Source organism: Cyanistes caeruleus, chromosome 10, assembly GCF_971803275.1.
Source record: "Cyanistes caeruleus chromosome 10, bCyaCae1.hap1.1, whole genome shotgun sequence".
Lineage (NCBI taxonomy): Eukaryota > Metazoa > Chordata > Aves > Passeriformes > Paridae > Cyanistes > Cyanistes caeruleus.
In genome coordinates, this window is record NC_141710.1 from 14,443,332 (window position 1) to 14,464,910 (window position 21,579).

Genomic DNA, 21,579 nt, shown 5'->3' on the forward strand with positions numbered 1-21,579 from the left:
ATGCCCTGCTCCTTCTGCAGGATTTATTACACAAGTGTGCACTGAAGCATATAATTCACAGCCAGAAACGTGTGGAAATCTTCATTCTTACATGCCTGGGAACAGTTCAAGAAGAGCATGTCAGAGAGGAAAGGAAGGGAGAATGTAAGGGTCAATCTAATTTGCTTTCTCAGTGCTAGATGGCCCTTTCAGACAGGGTTATCCAGTCAGTCTGCTCAGCATGGATTCATAAAATAATGCCAGCATGGCTCAAATGAGAGATTCATTAAGAAATGTGATTTCTGTCTTCATTATTTGAAAGATTTTTTTTCCATGAAGAATGTTGGTGTTTGATTTTAGACTTCCAAGTATCTTCCACTTTGTGGAGACTAATTCATCATCTGTTCATCAGCTCATTTTACCACGTACCTACCAATCCACATATCGGTATCCACACATGTTTGTGTCCTGAAAATTGCTTGTTGGAATACCAAAAAACCCCAAGCTGTTTCTCAGTTTCCATTCTCATGAGAGATTTTCCCTGTGCTGATTCTGCAAATTTGTTTTGTTTTGGATTTGGGTCTACCAGAGTGATTGGTAGGCAGCAGCACACGAGCTGGGGTGGTCTAAGGGGAACTGTCCAAAGCTTTTTTTATTTTGAAAATTAAAAAACCTCTCAAAAGATACATGTTGAGCCTCCAGGAATGTATCATTATTGCCCTCCATCACAGCAGTAGTAGGGATAGGAGGTAGCCTTGTTTATCTTGAGTTGGAAGACAAGAAACTGGTAAAAGGTTTGGAAAACAAAAAGTGGTACTGAACAAAGAGTGGTACTGAACCTTTGACTCTGGGTACCTATTTCCTGCATTTGATTAAAGTCCTTTCCTGCTGTGTGCTTGCCTTGCTATCTGATTTTAGTGGTTCTGTGGAGCCAGTTGGTACCAGTGGGCTGCAAACAGCTCAGGCATCATTCTGCAAATGTGGAACCCATCAACAGAGGGAAGATTTCCTGATTAACTTCTCTGGAGAATTTCTTCCTTCTTACTTGCAATAATAAAATAGTTGAGACAAGGTCACATGCTATTTTTAGCCATCTCACCGCTCCTTGCTCCTGAGCTCCTGGGCAGTAAGCTCTGCACAGACACAATGAGATTAATCCTTCATGACACTGAACCTTTTATTTCCCTTGTTGTGCTTGCAGGCTCCAGAGCCTCCTTCCTCTGCAGAGCCCAGTGCACTAAGCCTTCAATACAACACAGCAGCAGTGGAGCTATGGAAAAGTTTAGAAAAACATCATCTGTTCAGCAAACCAGGGATTGTCTGGGAGGTTGGAGACTGGTTTCTAGGTTAGCTGAATGGTTTGAAATTTTTCATCACAAGCTCCATGCTCTGCAATTAACTGAGATTATGTGCAGGTAGGCCCCATCCTGGCATGGCAAAAAATGCTGAGGGATCTGACCTATTTTCCTATTTATAAGTACATAAACCTTACTTCTGTTCTCCTCAAAAGAAGAAATTTTGATTGCAGCTATGTTTTGTGTGATGATGAAACTTTAATATAGAAGCAGGTTGGATCAGGACAGTTTGACATGGAATGCCAATATCTTTCATCTGAGGTTCTGCTGCTTACAAGAATTTTTCCTATTTTTCTGTGAAATGAACCACTCCTGAATCTAATTGAGGAAAATAAACATCTTTCAGCATCAGAACCCAGCAGCACTTACGTGTTGTTGTTTTCCCCTTCTTGGCTCTAAATGTTGGCATGTTAAGATCAAAATGGACAGGGCAGGGTGTTCCCAGGGCTCTCTCAGTGCTGATGCTCTGATTTCTTGTGTCTTCTCTGGCTGAAATACACAGGGTTTGGTGCAAAGCTGCAGCAATGGTCTAGCAATCTCATTCCAGTGGGGTGAGCAAGCAGACCTTAGAGCACATACTGAGGTTGTGAGTCTACATTTGTCATTTTTTCCTTGCTGATTTTCATTCAGCAGTTGTTGTGCAAAGATCAAAATCTCTGTGTGTTACGTGCTTACACATGCTTATGGCCCCCAAGTTGCTTTCCATCCAAATAAACAAAATTACTATTCTGTGGGAGAAATGCTATTATTTTTATTGTTATTAGCTAAAAAACAGTGAAAAACCAGGCACAAAGAAAACAAAATTATTTTTTTCCAAGAGCTGCACAGTGAGATTGTGACAAGGCCAGAAACTGAGTCCAGGTGTCCGGAGTCCCAGCCCAGACCTTTAAGCACCAAAATATCCTGCTCTTTGTGAATTCAGTATTTTGGCAAAAGTTTCCCCAGAGTGTTTCATAACTAATGTCAGAGCTAGGCTCTGAACATGTCTTACCAGTTAGGAATTTTGCTTTTATATACACTCACCCACTTAAAAGCTCCCCCAAACTTAGCAGCTGTTGGCTTCTTTGTGTTACTTGAATGTTTCTAAGGCAAATATGGAACATGATAAATTGAAAAGCATTGAGTTGCAATGTTCTGCTTCAAGTCCACTTAGCAAACTCCAAAGGTCATCTCTGCTGTGTAGAGCCAGCAGGACTAGACACAGTGTGAGCCTCGTTTGAAAGGGATTTTCTGTCTAGAAGTCAGGCTCTTCCTGTTTCACAGGGGTGGATGTTATCCAGAAGAACTGTAAGTCCATCCTGGGGTCTCTGACAGTTTTTGACAGCTTTCTGAAACAGATCTAGAACTAAGGGGAAAATGAACATCCCACAACAGACTATTGCAGGTTGTGTCTTGAGGGATCACTTCCCTTCTGAGAGTCCCTTCAGTCCCTTTTAAATCTGCACAGGCAGGGTGCTGCTTGTGAATAGAAACCTGTGGCATGGAAGAATCCAGTTCCCCCAGGCATCTCAAATAATGGCTTAGCAGTCCTCTGGATCAGGTCAGCATCTCATGTCTCCAACAAACTTCTTGTTCCATCCTGACTGTCTCTAATTACCAGCTGCAGTGGCATTCCCACAGACACTCAGCAGGACCTGAAAATTCCCTTTGTGAGATGATCTGGTCAGTCCTTTATCCCACATCCGATGGTGTCCAGCTGCAGTCAACTTTTCCAGACTGGGACTATGTTGAAGTGATCTATTTCAAAAGGGAACGTATGTTTCTGAACAGGACTGTTTCTTTTTTAAAAATACCAAAAACTTCTATTCTGAAGGGGTTTTGTTTTTTTTATGTGCTGTCCCGGTCAAAAATTTCTTACAGTCATTTTTCATGCCTGCTGGAAAGCCAAGGGATTATTATGGAGAGTGGTGTCCTTTGGAAAACTCCAAATGAAGGACTGGAATAAATGTTGTTTTTGCAGTAAAATCTGGCTTCCCTTCACATGTTGTCAGTACAGAGATAATCCTTAAAAACTTCTGAAGTTTACACAAGGCAAATTTTTTGCATTTCTGTGGGCACTGCAGCACAGCTGTGCTTTGGTGTGCAGACCTGGGGAGCGGGGCTGGGATGCCATGGCTGTCACCTTCCTTTTGGGGATATTCCTGTGTGCTTCTCGGGCTAGCCCTGCCCTGGAGCCCGTCTGCCCTGCTGCAGGATGACAGGATGTGCAGCTCATGCCTCCCTGCAGGTGTCTGTTCTCATTCTGCTGGTGGGGTCTGTCTGTGGGTGCCTGTGCAGGTGAGCTGCTGTACCATGTCACATGGATGTGCCTGAGCTTGCTGGCTCTGGTGCCTCACGAGCAGCCTTGCAGCAGTGGCACAGGGCTTGGTGTGGGTTTTGCTGTCAAAAACAACCTGTTTGGGCACAGCCTAGCCTGGATTAGCATTAGCCCGGCCCTGGCTGACAGGTTTGGGTCAGATTGCTGATGTATCCCAGGGACCTGACTGCAGCTTGCTGGTACTAAGTGGTGTTGGCTTTCTTTCAGAAGCAAGTGTTTTAGTGACTTCTCTCCTGCTAGCTCCTGCAGAGGTTTTACCTGAACATCTGTTCTGCTCCTGGTGCTCCCAGCAGCTGACATGGATGTGTTTAGCACTAACAGTTCTGTTTGTTTATGAGGTTTTCTCCAGGGTGAAACTGATGTCTGGTCTCAGTTCTGAATCTCTAAACCCAAAATAACTTGGTATATCAAAATAAACTTCTCTTTATACCTCTGCCACCATCAGCAGAGTCTGGCCTTTTGCAGCTATACACAGCTGAGCTTAATAAATGGTCCACAGTCCCCATCTCCAAGCAGAAGCCCTCAGCCTAGACATAGCCTCTGAGTCTTGTAGAGAGAGCAATCTTTGCAGTTGCTTTCCCCTCCTCTCTCCATCTCGTATTTCATGAAAGCATCTTTCCACCTGTGACTGTGCAGGGGGTTGAAGTAGCTGAGTTAAGAGGATGTGCTGCTGGAAAACAGGCTGGATCCCATCATCAACAACAGACCATGTTGCAGTGACTTGTCTGGCTCTCAGTAACTCCAGCTCTTTCAATTTCACTTACATGGGGCTTTCCTCTTTTTCTTTAGCCTCTGCATTCAGGTTTTCCTTGGTTATCCCATCATTTCCCAATCCAGTGGTGTCAAAAGGATGTCAGAGGATGCTGCATAAACTGCTGTGTTCATCTGCCTATATCACCAATCTCACTTGGTCTTTCTCACTTTGTTACAGCTGAATAAGCTGGAGGAGGCAGCAAATGCAGCTCACACCTTCTTCATGGCAAACCCTGAGCACATGGAGATACAGCAGGACCTCGAGAACTACAAGACCACATCAGGGAAGGTCAGCTTGATTGACCAGGAGGCCAGGCAGCACATGGTGAGTCTGAGCTGAAGAGGTGCCCAGCTTAAGTATCAGGAAGTCTGGAGAGGAGAGATTAGGATTTTACAGAGATTAATCTATGAATGCGGAAATTCTTACCAATACAGCAAAACAAACTCTCCCTTTCAGCATTTTCACTTAAGGCAAGCCTGCTTCTTCCTTCTCTAGGAACTCTGCTCTTTGCTTGATTGCCACATCCCCAGCCTGGTCCCCTCTATTCAGAGAACTCTGGGGTCACCCATGGCTGTGAACACACGCCAGCAGGCTTTGATTGATGGCACACCATCAACAGGCTTTGATGGAAGCTTCCATGACAGATTTTGGCTCCTGTGTGTTTCTTTTGACCTGAGTTCTCCCACGTGGGCAGGGTGCATGCACACTGCTGGCTATGGTGGTAAGGGTGCAGAGTGGCAGGCAAGAGAGTGTCAGCTGTTTTCACCTCCACAATGCAAAAACCCAAATCAAATGCCAGGGCCATCCCCAACTTCCCAATTTCACAAGACTCAAGGGAGCAGGAGTGGCTGTTGGGTGTAATTAATGAAGGTGCCCATTAGAGGCCATTCTAAGAATGATCTTCCTAGGTTGGGACCAATCTGTTCCATTGTCATTCAGTAATGTTATTTGGGGGGAGGGTAAAAACAACAAAAAAAAAGGATTTTTAAAAATATAATACATAATCTAGGAGTGGCATTGAGGATTCTCTAAGTATGGAGGAGTTCAGAAGAGCATTTAGGCAGGTTTATTAGGTTCCACTGGTCCAAAAGTCCATCAATGTCTTAAACATGGTTTGGTTATATCTGATATATCTGTAGAGACTGTCCTGTCCCTGTCCCCTTGTACCTTCTTTTGAGAAGCGTCTGCAGGTGGTGAGGGCAGGATGCTGTGCTCCAGGCAGCATAGCCTGCTCATGGTTTGTGTTCTGCCTTCCTGCTTTGCAGGAGGACTACAGTGCTGGAGTGAGGCACTATGACAAGGAGGAGTATGAGCTGGCCATTGAGTTCTTGGAGCGTGCCTTGAAAGGATACTACTCTGAGGATGAGGATTGCCAGATCATGTGCGAGGGACCACAGAAGTTTGAGGAGCATGAGTACCTGGATTACAAAGCTGGTCTCTATGAAGCTATTGCAGGTGAGATCTTTTTGCATTTTTAGAATTCTCACCCTTGGCCCTGAAATGTTTTGTATCATTGGGTTTGGGCCTTTGGCTGGATTTGTTGAAGAGTCTTCCCTTCCATCTCTGCTGCTGGTGCTGCAGGAGGCACCTGGAAGCCCAGAACATGCAAACTCAGAGGACAGTGAACTAGAACATCTGAGCTTGGTTCTGAATAGAAGCTGGACTAGAAGAATTGCATTTCCAGATGTGTGCAGCATTTGCAGCTTTCCTAGAGCTGGAAGTTTAGGTGCTTCATCATAAACTGCTTCCATTTCCCCTGTACACAGTCTCGCACACCTCCCTGGAATCTAGACATTGCTGGCCTTTGTTTATGTTTTCTGTTTCTGAAAGCCTATGAAGAGAGCAGCAGAGTTCTCTTGGCCATGCTCCAAGTGGCCAGGAAAGTTGCCAAAAAGGCTCGTAACATGGATTTTCTCCCTATCCAAAAGGATGGATTTGTCATTAGTGGAGGCCCACCTAATTATGATCTTGACTGAAGTCTCTGGAGAGAATTGAATGTTGCTGTGTAATCTTCAGATTTGCATGTGTGGCTCTGAGCCAGAGAGGATTAAAACAGTTCAATCTCAATAGAAATGAGATTACATAGTCGTAAGGGAAAGAAAAGCAATAAATTAAGGTTTGTTTGGTGACAGAAATCTTATTTACTCGGTTATGGTCTTGGAGTTGCATCAAGCCCTGAAATCTTGCTTCTTTTGTGGAAAATACTTTGCTCAGATGCAGACTGCTTTTTGGGTTTGCATAATTCTGTTTGTGTTGAGACAGGAAATCTAATTGAAACAACCAAGAGGAGAAACCACCAGCATTCCGGATGGGAAGCTGCCCTGGTGGGGTTTGTTTATCCATGCGAAAAACAGAAGTGTTGGAAGGGCTGACTTGGTACCAGTGTGGCTGTCAGCTGATCAGGCCTGCTTTTAGAGCCCTGACCAGGACACCAGGGGCCACATCAAAAGGGCAGCCTTCAGTGCAAAGCAAACCCAGCATCCTTCTCACTGAAAGCTGCTGCTCTTGGAACAGGACAAGCTGTTCCTGTGCTGTGTGAGTGCAGCCGCAGTGAGCTGAGGTGTTTCTGTGCTGGCCCATCCTGAGAGCAGCCAAGGGCATGGTGTGGTGGTGCTCAGAGCAGGACATCACCTGGGAGAGACAACAGCCACACGGTCCCTGCAAGTGCTGTGGCTTGGCCATAACAACCCCAAACACCAGGGCCATTCAGGCACCCAAAGAAACAGGGAGTTCAGGGAGGGAAATAAGATCTGTGATGCAACTGCTTTTCTGTAGGAAACTAGGTGGTTCCTTCCAGGACAGCATAATCCAAAGTTCACCCTTGGTCCAAGGCTCTCAGGCCCAGATGTTTCAATAGGGAGTGGGAACACGTAATATACCAAGAAAAGAGAGTTTACGTTTCTACAAAACTCATTTCTCTTTTCAATCCCAAACTGATTTGCTGTGCTGCTGCTTGGGGTTGAAACACTCTCACCTTTTCCCCCCAGGGACAGATACATTTCAGTTAATGGATTCCAGTCTAAAAGGCTTATTTCTAGGACACTCTGACAGTACCAAGAAAAAGCAGTGCTTCTCAGTGATGGATTGATTATTTCAGATCTAGGATGCTTAAACAGGTTTAAATTACAACAGTATGATTTATGTCCTTTCCCTTCTTGCTCTTCTTAATGTAATACCCTGGATGTGTATGGTAAGTCAGATAACTACTCAGACTACCTGTCAAGAGCAGATAGGCACTGTTCTGAGTTTCCACTTGATTGCAAATTCCTCAGGCGGTTTTTATGGCAGGTCTCAGAAATGCTTTGGTAGCTGAGCACATGGTTATTTTCAAACCTGTGTTTGTTTCTTAAGGTTTTTAATGGTGTGCAGAAACAGAGCAAGCAAAGTAGATTCATAAGTACATTGCAGCAGGGGCTCCAAAATGGAATCAGATGTCAGTGTTGGCTTTGAAATGGTACACCTGGTACAACGCCTGTACTGTGGACTCCCAGCAATTAAGAAACTTTGTTAATGGCTGATGTTTACCATTTGCTTGTGATTCCCTGGGAGATACATCATCTCTGAGAAGCAGCAAACAGGGGGATTTCTGCTGCTCAGATAGATTTGCACCTCGGACCTTTCAGACTGGTCTTGCTTGGCTGTGCTGAGAATCTGCACCAACCCCTCTTAGCTAAACTTCCCTTGCCCACAGGAGCTTTCTTCCTGCAGGAAAGGAGAGGATTAAGGATGAGCTGAAGGAAGGGAGTCTGGAGCTGGATTTCATGTGGCAGCACATGTGGCCACCTTGTCTTCACATCTCTGCTTGCTTTGTGGGTTTGTCTCTTGGGCTTGAAATGCCACCTGCCACCTGCAGTCCCTGCACACCGCCGGCTTCCCCGGGCAGAGCAGCAGCTCCTGCCACACAAAAGAGATGCTCAAGCTCCCTCTGCAGTTGACAGAAGGAGGAAGGCGTTTCTTAAAGGGGGAAAAAATGTAATTGCAGCTCTGTCAAACCGGCTTTGGGGTGGAGCCTCCACACTCACCTGCTAGGCCAAAGCAGTGTGAGTTGTACATCCTTCAGCTCAGGAGTTTTAACCTCTGTCTGTCCTTGTCTCGGCACCATCAGCATCCTTCTCAGTTCAGACCACCTTCTCCCTCTTCTCCTGGCAGATCACTACATGCAGGTCCTGGCCTGCAAGCACGACTGTGTCCGAGAGCTCGCCACGCGCTCGGGCCGGATCTCGCCCATCGAAAACTTCCTTCCCCTCCATTACGACTACTTGCAGTTTGCCTATTACAGAGGTAAGGGCTCTGGTGGTGTTCCTCAGAGCTCTTGCTGAGCTCTGTTCATTTTCTACAAGTTCCAATTGTTCCATGTGGGAGTAAGGCTGTTTCACAAAATTAATGTAATGTTTTCATTACATTACATTCATTTCATCATTACAGTGATGTAGAGGTATGGTCTGAAAGTGAAGCAAAGGACATTGGAAACTGTCTCTTCAAAAGTCAGGTTGACTTTTGAAATACAATTAAATAGTTTCATGAAGGTGTTTTAGATCATCAGTCAGGTTTTAAAAGCCCAACGTTTAGCTTAAACATTACTATTCTTTAAATAAATCATGCTTTTTTAGGATCCTTTCATTTGCCTTTTGATATTAAAATTCTTGGGTTTTATGTGCTTCACATTTTCTGAAATGAACTGATACATTTTCTAAATTAATATATAACTGTTATATGAATTAGCTCAAGCTTGCCCCAAGATGCCAATTTTTGCCAATTAGCAAATATTTTAAGATTCACAGTAAAGTTGCAGGAGTTGGCAGCATGGCAAAATGTCAGGGGTTGGCAGTGCTAAAAAATAATGCCAGTTGTGTGGTTCTGTGTGCTATTTTATTATGTTCTGTTACATAAAAGAAAATACAAATCTGCAGGAATCAGCTCTCAGGCTTTTGCTAATAACTCTTCACTGAAAAGGGCAGGCTGTGCAAGGGTCAAAATTTCTATTCAAACATAAAGATTGTTCATTTATCAACACAACGAGAATAAAGCAGGAGGAATCAGTTCATGTATGGTGTACAGGCTTCTTTATTCCTCTGCCCAGTTAGAGGTTTAGTGTGGTGGGTAAACGCCCTGGGCCCTGAGAGATGCTGCACAGATGAGAAGCAGTTTGATGCCAGACAGTATCCACATCTTGCCCATCCAGCTGGATCCAATTTGGCTACCATCTGGACTGTGCATGATGTGCTTCCTTCCCTGCAGAATCCCCTCCTGAGCTCTGTGTGAGCCCCCCATGCCCCCCTGACCACTGTTGTGTTTCCCCCCCAGTTGGTGACTATGTAAAAGCCCTGGAGTGTGCCAAGTCCTACCTGCTCTTCCACCCGGATGATGAAGATGTTCTGGAGAACGCAGGTTATTACGAGGGTCTCTTGGAAGGTACAGTGAATCCAGCCACCATCAAACCCAGAAAGGTGAGAGTGAGTGATACCTGAGAGCTCTTGCTGGGAGCATTTAACAGAAAAGTCTGCTGGAAATAAAAGCAGCTTGGCAGCTTTTCCCCAGTGGGACCACTTTGAAAAGAGGAGTGGAAGTGCTGGGCTCAGTGGTGATGCTGAGGTGGTGATTTTCAGGGTACAAATTCAGAGTCAGTGGTGTGTGGGAGAAGCTGATGGCCAGGGTCTGCTTTAAATGGGGACTTGAGCCTAGTAAAGCCTGAGCAAGGGCAGGGAGGGCAGTGACCAACAGTGTAAACTCTCCTCTTGCCCAGTGCTCCGGCGGACACGCGGAGGAGGAGTGCAATGAAACACTGAGCAAAGGGCAGCATCTCTTCAGAGAGGGCTGAGAAATATTTTCCCAGGGGAAGCTGGATCTCAGCATTACTCTAAAGTCTTTTAGCTTGGAGTTCAGGGCTCAGCCCATTCTGTAGGGAGTAGCTTTGCTATCACAGGGTTAGGCTGGGGTCAAACAACCAAAATGTGTGTGTTCCATCACCCAGCAGGACAGGCTTCCTCTCCAGTCTGGGCAGCCTTTATTTGTGGCCCTGGGGCTACCTTCCTTACCCTACAGAAATTCCTCCCATCCCATCACAGTGCTCATTCCCCTGGCACCGTAAGTAAAGTGCAAGGAACTGGTTTTTCCATTCCTTTGGGAATTCCTTGACTTCCAGGTAAATCAAGGTGAATTTGGTAAAGTGCTAAAAAAATAAAAGCAAAATAATAAAGAGGAAAACAAGAAAAATTTTTATTTTCCCTCACAAAATGAATGTCGGAATAAAACCTGAAGTTGACAAAAACATTTAATTGTTTACAGTGTTCTGAAGTTTTCTGTAAAGAAAATAATTTATTTTTGCTTTGTACAATAGTTTTCTAGGAGAAATACCGGTGGTTTTTTTTCAGATTCTTTTTTATTCAAAATAAAGCTTTCTGATGGACAATTTCCAGCTGGCTGTGCTCTGTAGCCTCCACCCTGCACTCTGAGTGAATCCCAGGGCCAGGCCATGGCCTCCAGGTGGGGAACTGAGGCACAGCCCAACCAGGGTCCCTGTTCCAACAACCTGAACTCGCCCCCATTCTGCAGCTGGGGTTTCTCTGGCCAGCCTTTTGCCCAGATTTTGAGGCTCTCCAAGGTGCTCAGGAATTTCTGCCAGCTATGGACATGTGTTTAGGGGATTCAGACTTCCTAAATGAGTTGCTGAACACCTTCTGTCGTGAACTGAGTGGCTCAGCCTTGTGCTCTTGCCAAGCATCCCCCACCCCACTGCAGCACTGCATGAAAATCAAACCCCTCGATGCAGAGGTGCATTGCCACTGTCTTGCAAAAGCTGGCTATGTGCAACTGCTCCTGTTTTCCTTCTCTTTTCAGGAGGCCAAAACGCTGCTGCGGCGCCACAAGCTGGAGTCTCACCTCTTGCAGGTGGCTGCGGCCGGCCTGGGATACGCCTACACGGAGCCGGTAACGCCTGGGTGTGCTGTGCCAGGACCTTTAGGAGTTCACAGCTGTAGGAACAGCTCCCCCCTGCCCCTCTCCTGTAAATCCAGTCCTGTGTACGTGACTCAGGAGTTGGGTCTCGGCCTGGTTTGTTCCCTATAGGAAAATAGTGATGGCAAAGCAAAGAAGGTGTTCCTGGGGTGAAGGAGAGGCACATACAGCCTCATTCAGCTCTCTTGCCATGGTGTCTGAGCCTCAGCCACTGCCATGGTGATGGGGTGAGACAGAGGTGCCTGGGCAAGCTGGGCTTCCAAGGTACTTGTCATACTGTGCCAGTTTGGGTTCATATTTTCAATCTGGTGACCTCAGTCCATTGCCCAAAGTAATGTGGGATGGATCCAGAGAGGCTGGCTGATGTCCCTGGGAGTCAGGCAGAGCAGGTAATGCACTGGCTTTGGCTGGAGCATTAAATTAAGAAGTTTGTCCTCTCTTTTCCCACAGAACTACTGGAACAGGTACGGTGCCCGCCAGGATGAGCACAGGTGAGCCACGGTCACCCCAGCAGAGCTGCAGCTTCACCATTCCCCATGTGGCATCCAAGGGGGTGTGCCACCAGCCCGCCACTCAGGGGTACTGCCCATCCACACAGCCCACCATCCTGGCTGAGTTACAGCCCTTTGCCCCTGACCATTGCAAACATTCCCACAAGAACTTTAGCTGAGTGCCTCAAAACCAGCAGTGGTCGAGAGGGAATTTGATTAACGAGGCAAGCGGTGCTGGTCAGATTTGTTGGTGTCTGTGTTTTGTTGGTGGAAGCTGTTGCTCCTGTCACCAGAAAAGCAATGTTTGCCATAGGGACAGGGTGAGGGCTTCAACTTGTAAGGTTGTGACATTTGTACAAAGTACTGATTTCCTTGGGGGTTTTGTGTATTAGTTTCCAAAAGGTGCAAAAATGCAAGTCCAAGAACTTGTGGCCAAACTCATGATGTTCCTCTTCTCTTTTGCTCCTCAGTGTCCCATCAAGTATCAGCAGTGAACCAGAGGATGGGCCCCGGCTGTCCCTGACAAAGAAACCCATGGCAAAGCCAGATCGAGAGCTGAAGGAGGGTAAGGCTGATGATGAAGATATTTCAATAAAAACAGGTTGTTTTTTTTTTTCCTGTTGCTAGAGACTGCAGACTGCAAAGGCTGGCCACTGAGCAATGAGGGCCATTCCTATTTAAGGGAGTTCAAATTTTGTTTAAGAGACAGAGGAGTCTTCAGTGCTGCCACAGCATTTCTGGGACTGTAGATTCCAGGGCATTGCTGTGCCCTTGGACTTGTTTTTCCCACCTGCTGAGCTCCTCAGTACAGAGCCCTGAGATGTGGAGCTGGGAGGCTGGGTGTTCCTCACCATGGGGAAAGCAAACCAGCAAACAGTAGTCTTTCCTCCAGGTGCTTTTAATATCAGCATGTTCCCTGCTGCCCAGGCCAGAGAAGGATGGATGCTGGAAGCATCCTGTCCTGATGCCTTGCAAAATGTGCTGGATCACACCATACTAGCAACCACTTCTCTTTGCAGGCTGGGTTATGATTTTGTGTCTTAGCTCACATGAAATCACTTGTTTATAAGCCTGTCAGCAGACATTTCAACTGATTTCAGCACATTTTCGGCAACCACAGAAAATACCATAACATCTTCTACAAAAGACAGGATTTTTCCCCTTAACAATTCTGAAAAACAATACTGTAGCCAAGCACCAAAGCAGAGTCCTTGCTGCAAAACAGGGTCTGGAGCCAGGAGGTGTCTTGTGTCTCTAGTGAGCCAGGTCCACAGCAGCAGGCAATTAAACCTCCCTGTAATGCAATGGGCGGTAGCGCTTTTTGGGGAATTTCACAGCTTTCCCCAGCCCAAGTTGTGTCCAGCTGCTCAGTGTTGTGTTCAGTGTTGTTGTTGTCCCTTCTCTAGCGGTACATAAAATAGGCAAATACCACAGGAAGATCCCAAAGGTCTTGCTTAAGCCAAGAGCTGGCTGAATTATGTTTGTTGGCCTCTTTGCCATTTATAACCAAATAATTTCAGAGTCCCTCTTTCTGTTTTTATTTCTTTCTATGCTCCTATTCTGGTTTACTTGCAGAATGTTTTTGTTTACAAAGAAAACTGAAACCATTCAAAAAGAAACTTTGATTTTTGTCCATCCAGCTGCTGCCTTTTCTCTATTGTCTTTTCCTCTCTTTTTGCTTGGAAAAAGAAAAGGCCAAAAGAGAAAAGTCTATTTTAATTTTGTACTCTTCTGTACTTCTGCCCTTCACCCCTTCCTCCTTTCTGCCCATTCCTTCACTCCCAAAAGTCCAAAGAATTCCTCAGTTTCTTTGGGGTGTTTTTCACAGAGCACAGACACAGGAAACAGGTCTGTCTCTGCTGGTGCTTGGAGCAGGCAGAGGCAAGGAAAGCAGCTGGGAGCACACTGTCAGTGTGGGACAAGGGTTCAGTGTCCATGGCACAGAGCTGCCCCACTAGTTCCCTAGGGAGGAGCAAGAGGAAATGTTGGAGTGTTGAGTGAAGCCTTCCATGTTCATCCCTCATGTGCCTATGGCTGGGCAAGAGCAGTATTTAAGCTGGAAAAGTCAGCCTTGATCTGGAGCATGCCAGGAGTTTGGATTTGAGAATTCAGATTCTGATCTAACTGCATTTGCATTAAGTGTGGTTATCAAGCAACAAAATCAGCACAGTGAACACCAGAAATGTTGCATCTTTTCCATTTCCAAGAAACCTAACTCTTCAGAAATAAAGCTGTGGGTAATGGCTGGGCTCCTGTGGGGCTTACACGTCCTCTGTCCTCAAGGGGACCTGCCAAGAACACAGTTCTGGCTCAATAGACAGGAAAAGCAATAGTTACAAAAGCATTGTCACAGAGAAGTTTCCTTGTGCCACATGGTGAGAGGAACTCTGTGGCTCTGTTTATTTCATTGCTTGTTTGTGACAAGAAATAATTTTCTCCACAGTTTAGATGTATTTCATTTTTCTCCTGGAGAAACATCTGGTTTAGGATTTTATTGTTACCATTTCTTTTCTTTTTTTTCCTTTGAGAAGATGTGTGGAAGAGGCTTCAAAATATGGTGGTTTAGGGGCCTTGCTCTGTTTTTTTATTGGTCACATTTCTTGAGGATGGATTGAAACCTCTCATAAAAAGCTTGCAGGCAGAGGGAGGAAGCTCAGAGGCAGGATGTGAGGGATGGCAGGGACAGCTATGGCAGTTCCTTTGCCTCAGGGGTGGAGGATTATCCTGAGAGTCCTCTGGCTCACCCACTCCCTGCCCTCCTTCTTGAAGGAGAGCAGTGCTTGCTGCAAGCTCAGCACCATCTGAGGTTTTCTCTGTGTATAGGAGACAAAAACCACTGATGACAGTTGCAGAGAGTGGCTTTGCATGCCAAGCCAGCAGCACCCACACAGCACAAATGCAATGGGAACCTACATTGGTGTTGACAGCTGGGCTGGAGAGCCAAGGTAGCCACTGTCCCTGTCTCTCCCTATGTCCCACTGGGGTTTGGTGTTTCCAGGCTGTGGTCCCTGCATTTGCAAGGCAGCTGTTGAGAAGGTAGAAAATGCTGATGCTCCTGCAGCAAATTGATTTCATGTCCTTGTGTTCCCATTGCTTCTGTTTCTTTTGTTACTGATGGGAGGCCAAACTCTGCTCTCTGCTCTGGAACTCTTTGCCTGTCAGTGCACCTGGGTGATTTCAGCTGGCCTCCAGCCACTGTACAAGATGTCAGCAAGGCCAGAGCATATTCAGCAGGATGGTTTTGTGTCTCTCTTCAGGGGGCCCTCTTCTCTACAGCGACGTGAAGTTTGTCTACAACTCTGAGCAGCTGAATGGCAGCCAGCGAGTGCTGCTGGATAACGTCATCTCAGAGGAGCAGTGCCGGGAGCTGCACAGGGTGGCCAGTGTGAGTGGGCAATGGCCCTGGGCTGAGTGTGACAGCTGAATGTGTGATCAGCCTCTGGAGAGCTGGGTTCATGCCTTGCTGAGTGCTACAGCTGATGGCAGGATGCCTGTGGAGAGCAGGTGGATGCCTGTACCCGATGCATGCCCATAACTGCAGCGTGGAGCTGCTGCTCCATCCTGGGCTGTTCTTGTGAACACCCTGCAGGACAGAGCCTGTGCAGAAAGAGCTCTTTCCCCTTGCTATAACAACCCCAAAGGATGCTCATCACAAGTCTGGTTGAGCCTCCTCGTTCACCATTAACTGAGCTTGGGAAGGGCCTGAGGGTGCCTGAACATCCCCAGTGAGGAGGTGTGTGGTTGATTCCCGGCATGTGTTCACAGAGAGCTGTGGCACCTTTCCACCCCAACTCACCTGGCCCAGTGAATGCAGCCCTGGGAGATTTGGGGAAGAGAGTGTCGTGTACTTCCATTGCAGATCCCTCTCTCCTGACAAACCAGTTCACCCCTCACCTGTATTCGTGTCCTCCAGGGGATCATGTTGGCTGGAGATGGTTACAGAGGCAAAACCTCCCCCCACACCCCAAATGAGAGATTTGAAGGAGCCACTGTCCTCAAAGCCCTCAAGGTACAGCTTCCTCCTCCCTCTCCTCCCCCGTGCCCTCCCTCCCAGTCTGCACATGACACTGACCTCTCCTGGCCCTCTCCTTGCCCAGTATGGCTACGAGGGCCGTGTCCCGCTGAAGAGTGCCCGGCTGTTCTATGACATCAGTGAGAAGGCTCGCAGGATCGTCGAGTCCTACTTCCTGCTCAACTCCACGCTCTACTTCTCCTACACACACCTGGTGTGCCGCACCGCCCTCTCCGGTGAGGAGTGGGGCTGGTGGTGGAGCAGGGAGGGTGGGAGGGGCTCAGCCCTCCATGGGGGGTTTGTGAGTGGGGGTCCCAAACTCAGAGTAGCCCTCTTTTGCTTGATGCTTAAATTGGTGGCCAAGGGCTGGGCAAAGTCAGCATCCCACAGCAGCAAAAAGTGGGCACTGCTGTCCCTAGAATAATAATTTCTGGGATGACTCTTGGTTTTCATATCTGCAACTCTTCCTGTTTTCTCCTCCCTTTTCTCTTGCCTCCTCTTGTCTATCCCTTCTCCTTTCCATCCCAGCCCCAGCTCTCCATCTCGCTTCCCTGCAGTCAGGAACAGGCAGAGCTATGCAGATCTGAGTCCTCAGATGTTGCCTTTTCTCCCCAGCCATTCCTTTCCTCCTCTCACCTGTGAACACCACCTGGAGTGGGGTCAGGGTAGGCTCCCACCCCATGATGAGACTCCACAGAGCATGGCATTTCCATCTCATCCTCCCCTTCTCCTTCCCCCTTCCTCCACACGGTCCTGCCTAGGCCAGCAGGAGCGAAGGAACGATCTGAGCCATCCCATCCATGCTGACAACTGCCTCTTGGACCCCGAGGCCAATGAGTGCTGGAAGGAACCTCCTGCCTACACCTTTCGGGATTACAGGTAGGGAGGAAGGGAAGAAACCGCCCAAGGGACTTCTGTCCCTCTGGCTGTTCCCCACCCATGTCTTAGTGGAGCAATGTGGGATCTGTCCAGGAGGTGGGGGTCAGCCTTGAGACTTGCCCAGTGCTCCCCTGACTGGGGTTTTCCCCTTCCTTTCCCAGTGCCCTCCTGTACATGAATGCAGATTTTGAAGGTGGCGAGTTCATTTTCACCGAGATGGACGCCAAAACTGTGACAGTGAGTTGGTGCTGTGGGCCAAAAGCTGTTCCTCAGCAGTCCATGCTCAGGGCTCTGGGCTTCCCCTGGCAGCCTGTGGCTCCTACCTTGGAAAGAGCCCACACAAAATCCTGCTGCAGAGGTGCACAGACCATCTGCTCCCTCCCTGGAGCCCATGCCAAGCAGCAAACCTGCAGAGTAGGGGCTCTCCCCACCCCCAGTGTGGGCAGATGGATGGCTGGTAGTTGTCCCTGCTGACCTCTGTTTGGGGCCATTAAGGAAGCTGGGCACCCACTCTGTGGTTGGACAGAGGTCTGGGCACCATGCTGGGGTCTCTGGAGAAGCTGGAGGGTAGATTGAGTCTACAAAAGTGCTTGAGGGTTGATTTGGCCGGCACTTCTGCTCCCAAGAGTCCAAGGACTCTTGTGGACTCCCAAGAGAAGAAAGAAAGGTGTTTCAGAGCCATGCCAGGCTTACCCTGGACCTCCCTGGAGTTATGCCATGGCCCCGTTTTGCTCTAGGTGGTCACCTGCAGGCTTTGCAGAGACTCCATGCCATTGAGTCCTTTCTGCATGATGTCAGCACAGCAGGAGCAAGCTTCACACCTCCCTATTTACCCCACACATTCTGCCAGCCATGCCAGAGCTGTACATGTCCCCTACTGCAGTTCACCGGGCCCTGGGATGATGCAGAGGGATGCCCAGTGAGGTCCTGAGCCCAGCCACAGCCAGTGTGTGCAGCCATGGTGCTCCCTGCCAGCCTGGTTGTGCTGTTTCTCTGCAGGCCTCCATCAAGCCCAAGTGTGGGAGGATGATCAGCTTCTCATCGGGTGGTGAGAACCCCCATGGGGTGAAGGCGGTCACCAAAGGCCAGCGGTGCGCTGTGGCTCTCTGGTTCACCTTGGACCCTCTGTACAGAGAGCTGGTGAGTCCCTCCATCGTCATGTGAGGGGAGTTGGGGTGTGCCCAGCAGCCCACAGGAACCAGAACCTTCTGATTTTCTCCAGTCCCAGTAGATCTGTTTTCCTCCCATTGCACCCCCCACAGCAGCACTCCCATGATATCAGCTGGTGGCCCTAGGACAGGTTTTGGCTGCCAGTCCTGGTCCTGGGCACCCATTGCCCTTGGCCCCTGGGGTGCAGTGCCAGGCTGGGGTGCTGAGTGGGGTGTGGAAGGGCTCTGTGCAGGGCTGGGCTGGCCATTTCTGACACCTAGTGGCAGATGGATGGGGTAGCCTGATGGATGAGGAGCTCCTCCAGAGCCATCTGCAGCTCAGAGTGCTGTGCTGAGTCCTGCTGCCGAGTCCTCCCATAGGCAGCTTGAACTCCATGGCTCTGGGCACACAAGATGCCTTGGAAGATCTGGGTTGTGATGCCTTTCACCAGGCACCCTCCACATTCTGTTTTAAAAGGTTGCTGTACCAGCCCCTGCCTCCCTTTGGTAGCAATTCTGGTCTGTAAAAACAAAAGATATAAGATTGAGCAAAACTAAATGCAGGGAGAATGCAAAACCCTCATTCCTTTGCCTTGTGATGGAGGTGGGCTGCGAGGTTTGGGGAAAAGCCTTTTTTCAGACATGTACTTCAACATCTCTCAGTTTTTTTGCACTAGCAGAAATTCCAGGCTTGGTGCCTGTGTGGTAGGAGATCAGCCCTGCCCAGGGAGCTGGAAAGCAGCAACAAGCAGAGAGAGGGGACAGGAGGAGAGGGTGCTGTGGCAGTGGCTGCTAGTGGAGTGTGATAAGAGAGCTACAGAACATCAGCTCTGCCCCAACCACTGCAGCCCTGCAGGGAGGAAGGAATCAGGTATTCAGGTGGAAAGGGATTTGATGAATTTTGCCCAGAAAATCCCCAGCTTGAGTCCCAGGCTCTCCCCCATCCTCTCACCTGCTGGTTCTGGGGTGAAATCCTTGCTGTGTGTTCTCCCAGCAGCCTGAGCCTCACTGAATTAGCTGGAGCAGGCACTGAAGCTCTGCTGTTACCATTTCTTCCCTTCCCCTCTTGCAGGAACGAATCCAGGCAGATGAAGTGATTGCAATGTTGGACCAGGAGCATCTAGGACCCAGTGAAATGAACATCAACCCAAAGGATGAGCTATGAACTAGGCCAAAGACTTTTTCTATTAAATATTTATTTAATATTGTTAATTCTATTAGAACCCTTCTATTTTTGTACAGAGATGCTGTATAAATTAACAGGTTAATATGATTGTGGAGTTTCAGGAGTGCCTCTTCTATGTTTAGCACAGCTTTTGCTGGAACCTTTATCCCTGTGCCAGCATCTCCTGCTGGGGCTGACTCTGCTTCCAGCATTCCCTGTTTCTCTCTAGCACTTCTCAGGACTCATTCAGGCCCATTCTACCCCCTTGGAGAACCTACTTTTTTATTTCTCAACCAAAACCAGCTGCTTCTCTTCAGCATCTGCTGGAGAAAAGTCTCAGGTGTCCTAGTGCACCAGCCTTCCTGCTCCTGCTTCCTGCTAGGGGAAACTGGATCACAAAAACTGGAGTTCTGACAGCCCCTTACCATTTGAAGTATGCCTTTTAAGGGAAAAACAAAGAAAAACCCAAGTCCTAGCAAAATGGAGATACCTCTGTAGCCATGCAAAACTGGTGTTTGGGCATTAATTCTGAGCAGAGCTTCTGGAAATCAGCTGCTGAGCAGGGGTATGAGCTGTGCACAGGCATGAAGGGATGTGATATGCAGCTGACTCTGGTGAAACAGGGTCTGTCACTCATGTTCAGTCCCTTCTCTTGCTGATGGCCTGGGAACATGAAGGATGCTGCTTCACACTGCATCCTTTGAGCTTCCAGCCCAGTCTGCTGCTGGTAGAACCCAAAGTTTGTAGTCATAATTTCCATGTCCCTGTTGGAAAGCAGCTTAGGAAGTTACAGTGCCATGGTGTTGGATGGTCACAGTGCAGCACTGTACTCTGGATGTCCTGGCTGCATCCTCCCATCCTGGCACTGCAGAAGCAGCAGATGTTCATGGTGTGGTAGTATCTGTTTGCTCAGAGTAGTTCTGACCCAGCCTGAGCATGTTGAAGTGAAAGCAAGTAGTCAAATAACTCTTGGCTGAGTTGGTTCTTAAGCCAGTAAATCATTCCTCCCCAACCATTAAATTTAGTCCTGTGTGTGAATCAGAGCAGCCCCTATCTCAATCAAAACAGGCACTGAGTCACAGAATTGCTGTCCCAGATGTAAGTACAGCTTTTATTTTGACCCAACAGCTGCTTCTGCTGCTGGAACTGAGTTCCTAAAAGGCAGGTTTTAGTAATCTTCACTGTTGAAATTACTGCAAAGCTGTCATCTCTCCAGAAAACACTGCAGGGACCTTTGCTGGAGTTCACATCCTTGAGCTGCTTTGCTCAGCTCCCTGCTGCATTGGCCCTTTTGTCAGTCCTTTTCTGCTCCCCTCTGCCAGTTTTGGCATTCCCAGGACTGCAATAGAGAATTGTCTTTTCTCTTTGCTCCTGTAGCTTGTGCCTATTCAAACCTCCCAGGCTCAGAAGCCCCCTCTTCCCATCCAGACACTGGCTGCAAAGGCTGTGAACAAGGACTGTCCTTTTGTAGAGACCTCCTCAAAAGCTGGTCCTGGGCAAGACAAGGGGAACTCTGTGCATTTGGAGAAACAAATGCCCAGACTGTGAAGAGGGAACTATTACCACCAAGAAAATGCTGGAAGAGTCATTTCTGCACCTTCTCCAATGCTGCATCTGCAGAGGAAAAGGCTCTGGGCATTTTTAAGCTACCAGCATTTCTTATTCCTTTGTTATGTCCCTTCCTCATAGATTGTTGAAAAGATTCATCAAGTTGGCTTCCCAAAGAACTGCCCACAGGTCTCTGCCTTTGAGGAGCCTTCCCTGCTTAAGTGCCCCTTCTGTAAATAATTCAATCCCTCTTTTCAAAGGAAAAGCTGGGGAGAAGAAGGGGAGGGCAGCTGTTCAGTTTGGAGACCTGACCCCATTTCATTGCCCCTCCACATGCACCACGCTGCTGCATCCAAGGCTTGACTGAATGCTGCACCTTGCATGTGGTCTGTGCTGCCATCCCCCAAGAGCCATTGCCCAAGTGCATCCTGCAGAGCCTCTGTGCAGCCCCAGCCCTCCCAGGGCTCCCACCAGCTGGTTCTGCAAGGAGGTGCAGGGGCTGGCACAGGTCGTGGTTTGTTTGTTGCTGTGGTGGTTAGCCAGAGCTGTGTCTAAATCCAGGGAAAATAAACTAAACACATCTGGGCCTGTCTTTGTCTTTCTTCAGACAATTATTAGGAGAGACCAGGGAGTTTGGGGTCTGCTTCATGATGTACCTGTGCCTTGGGGGTTTCCTGCCTAAGGCCTTAGAGCACAGCCCCCTGTCCATGCTGGAGGAGTGTGGACTGTGTGTGTGTGCTTTTGGCTGCCTGTCCATCTGCCTTGCTCTGTGTCCAGTTGTGCAGTAACTCCACACCATGGCCATGCTGCAGGCAGGTTGCTGAGCAGGAGGGAGTCACAGCCCCTGTGCACTGCTGGGGGTTCCAGGTGAAGCAGCTCTGGTGCAGAGCCATTGAGCAGCCTTGGGGGATGCATCATTTCAGGGCTCATTGAAACATCCCCCATGAAGGGAGAAGACTCTGGGCTGCCTGGGCCAT

The 21,579-nt window shown here is 48.1% G+C and overlaps 1 protein-coding gene across 5 annotated transcripts in view; it reads left to right on the top strand.

The window, feature by feature from the left end:
• Positions 1–21,188, top strand: part of P3H2 (prolyl 3-hydroxylase 2) — a 62,485-nt gene extending 41,297 nt beyond the window's left edge. For 4 of the 5 annotated variants that reach the window (XM_023933047.2, XM_023933045.2, XM_086843834.1 and 1 more), the window contains 14 exons: positions 4,583–4,729; positions 5,671–5,860; positions 8,555–8,686; positions 9,710–9,852; positions 11,243–11,332; positions 11,810–11,850; positions 12,321–12,415; positions 15,108–15,235; positions 15,764–15,859; positions 15,948–16,098; positions 16,624–16,741; positions 16,903–16,978; positions 17,741–17,881; positions 18,962–21,188. In XM_023933047.2, the coding sequence (XP_023788815.2) occupies positions 4,583–4,729; positions 5,671–5,860; positions 8,555–8,686; positions 9,710–9,852; positions 11,243–11,332; positions 11,810–11,850; positions 12,321–12,415; positions 15,108–15,235; positions 15,764–15,859; positions 15,948–16,098; positions 16,624–16,741; positions 16,903–16,978; positions 17,741–17,881; positions 18,962–19,054 (1,641 nt within the window). In that variant the 3' untranslated portion in view covers positions 19,055–21,188. Of the gene's footprint in view, positions 1–4,582; positions 4,730–5,670; positions 5,861–8,554; positions 8,687–9,709; positions 9,853–11,242; positions 11,333–11,809; positions 11,851–12,320; positions 12,416–15,107; positions 15,236–15,763; positions 15,860–15,947; positions 16,099–16,390; positions 16,742–16,902; positions 16,979–17,740; positions 17,882–18,961 lie in introns of all 5 variants that reach the window. The other variant, XR_015274474.1, reaches the window with a different exon arrangement.
• Positions 21,189–21,579: the final 391 nt, after the last annotated feature.